Genomic DNA, 2,500 nt, shown 5'->3' with positions numbered 1-2,500 from the left:
CGTCTCTCTGTGCGCGTCTCTGTCTCTCTGTGCGCGTCTCTCTGTCTGCGTCTCTCTGTGCGCGTCTCTCTGTGCGCGTCTCTCTGTGCGCGTCTCTCTGTCTCTGTCTCTCTGTGCGCGTCTCTCTGTCTCTCTGTGCGCGTCTCTCTGTCTCTCTGTGCGCGTCTCTCTGTCTCTCTGTGCGCGTCTCTCTGTCTCTCTGTGCGCGTCTCTCTGTCTCTGTGCGCGTCTCTCTGTCTCTCTGTGCGCGTCTCTCTGTCTCTCTGTGCGCGTCTCTGTCTCTCTGTCCGCGTCTCTCTGTCTGCGTCTCTCTGTCTCTGTGCGCGTCTCTCTGTCTGCGTCTCTCTGTCTCTGTGCGCGTCTCTCTGTGCGCGTCTCTCTGTCCGCGTCTCTCTGTCTCTGTGCGCGTCTCTCTGTCTCTGTGCGCGTCTCTCTGTCTCTGTGCGCGTCTCTCTGTCTCTGTGCGCGTCTCTCTGTCTCTGTGCGCGTCTCTCTGTCTCTGTGCGCGTCTCTCTGTCTCTGTGCGCGTCTCTCTGTCTCTGTGCGCGGTCTCTCTGTCTCTGTGCGCGTCTCTCTGTGCGCGTCTCTCTGTGCGCGTCTCTCTGTGCGCGTCTCTCTGTGCGCGTCTCTCTGTGCGCGTCTCTCTGTGCGCGTCTCTCTGTCCGCGTCTCTCTGTCCGCGTCTCTCTGTCCGCGTCTCTCTGTGCGCGTCTCTCTGTGCGCGTCTCTGTGTCTCTCTGTGTGCGTCTCTGTGTGCGTGTCTCTGTCTGTGTGTCTGTGTGTGTTGAACACCTGATAGTTCCTGAACCACACTCTGTGGTCTGCGATGGTGAAGGTGAGCACGTGGTCCACGAATGGCTGACTCTTCGGGTGATACTGAGGCGTGGAGAAGATCTGCCAACATCAGAACACAGTTCAGAACTACAGTACTGTCCTTATGAAGAGATGAAGCATTAATAATCCTGCACTCAGACTAACACCAACACAAGAACTACAGTATATGTTACTGAAACATAAAAGACATTAATGTTGAGATAAACCTGAGTGAAGAGTTCCTTCAGCAGAGTGTAATGCGGCTCCGTGTCGAACTTCTGTGAAGAGGCAGGAAAATATATATTCAGTATATAAATATCATCATCGGCAACCAGTTTGATTGGTTAAGGTTCCAGTGATGGGTAGGGTTAGGGTCAGTGTGTGGTGTAGGCAGTGATTGGGTTAGGGTCAGTGTGTGGTGTAGGCAGTGATTGGGTTAGGGTCAGTGTGTGGTGTAGGCAGTGATTGGGTTAGGGTCAGTGTGTGGTGTAGGCAGTGATTGGGTTAGGGTCAGTGTGTGGGTGTAGGCAGTGATTGGGTTAGGGTCAGTGTGTGGTGTAGGCAGTGATTGGGTTAGGGTCAGTGTGTGGTGTAGGCAGTGATTGGGTTAGGGTCAGTGTGTGGTGTAGGCAGTGATTGGGTTAGGGTCAGTGTGTGGGTGTAGGCAGTGATTGGGTTAGGGTCAGTGTGTGGTGTAGGCAGTGATTGGGTTAGGGTCAGTGTGTGGTGTAGGCAGTGATTGGGTTAGGGTCAGTGTGTGGTGTAGGCAGTGATTGGGTTAGGGTCAGTGTGTGGTGTAGGCAGTGATTGGGTTAGGGTCAGTGTGTGGTGTAGGCAGTGATTGGGTTAGGGTCAGTGTGTGGTGTAGGCAGTGATTGGGTTAGGGTCAGTGTGTGGTGTAGGCAGTGATTGGGTTAGGATCAGTGTGTGGTGTAGGCAGTGATTGGGTTAGGGTCAGTGTGTGGTGTAGGCAGTGATTGGGTTAGGGTCAGTGTGTGGTGTAGGCAGTGATTGGGTTAGGGTCAGTGTGTGGTGTAGGCAGTGACTGGGTTAGGGTCAGTGTGTGGTGTAGGCAGTGATTGACAGGACCAATCAAATCTTTAGAATTAGGCGGGATTTCCGCTGAACCGGTTCGGGAAATAAAATGCGTGCCTCTTGACCAAAAATTAGAATGTATGGTTTTTGCATTCGACGAATATTCGAAATTCGAAAAAAAAAAAATGGACAGCCCTAATGTGTGTGTGTGTGTGTGTGTGTGTGTGTTCCACTCACCGGGTCGAAGGACAGCAGAGGCCTGGAGCCCTTCAGACAGTTTCCGGTCATCTTCAGCTCAGCCAGAGTGTGAACTATAAACAGTTAATATACGGTCTCATGATTGTTACTGGACTGAAAACATGAGCTCATGATGGCGTCAGCCAATCGCAACAGAGCTCATTTACATACAGGTATAGTTATAAAGAGAAACAATCCATCGATATGATTATATGCAAATGCATTTAAACTCTACCGTTTTGAACCAGAAACTTGGCCGAGGGTCCGTTAGGAACATTAGAGATCCTGAAACAGAACAACAGAGGATGTGAACACACACACACACTCTCACACACACACACACACAAACGTAATTGACATGTTTTCTCACCACATGTAAAGATCCTGTTTTTTCTTGGCTTCAAAGAAGATGCACT

The 2,500-nt window shown here is 51.1% G+C and overlaps 1 protein-coding gene across 1 annotated transcript in view; it reads right to left on the bottom strand.

The window, feature by feature from the left end:
• The window catches only part of bxdc2 (brix domain containing 2), a gene marked incomplete at its 5' end in the record, with an annotated part of 6,590 nt that overhangs the window by 2,869 nt on the left and 1,221 nt on the right, over nucleotides 1-2,500 (bottom strand). The window contains 5 exons of the mRNA XM_082140084.1: nucleotides 792-893; nucleotides 1,040-1,090; nucleotides 2,085-2,158; nucleotides 2,320-2,369; nucleotides 2,455-2,500. The exon at nucleotides 2,455-2,500 is cut by the window's right edge and continues 25 nt beyond it. Coding sequence (XP_081996210.1) covers nucleotides 792-893; nucleotides 1,040-1,090; nucleotides 2,085-2,158; nucleotides 2,320-2,369; nucleotides 2,455-2,500 — 323 coding nt within the window. The remainder of the gene's footprint in view (nucleotides 1-791; nucleotides 894-1,039; nucleotides 1,091-2,084; nucleotides 2,159-2,319; nucleotides 2,370-2,454) is intronic.

The sequence above is a fragment of the Leuciscus leuciscus genome (assembly GCF_965113295.1).
Source record: "Leuciscus leuciscus genome assembly, chromosome: 16".
In the NCBI taxonomy this organism is placed as follows: Eukaryota; Metazoa; Chordata; class Actinopteri; order Cypriniformes; family Leuciscidae; genus Leuciscus; species Leuciscus leuciscus.
This window is presented reverse-complemented; position numbering and strand designations above follow the sequence as displayed.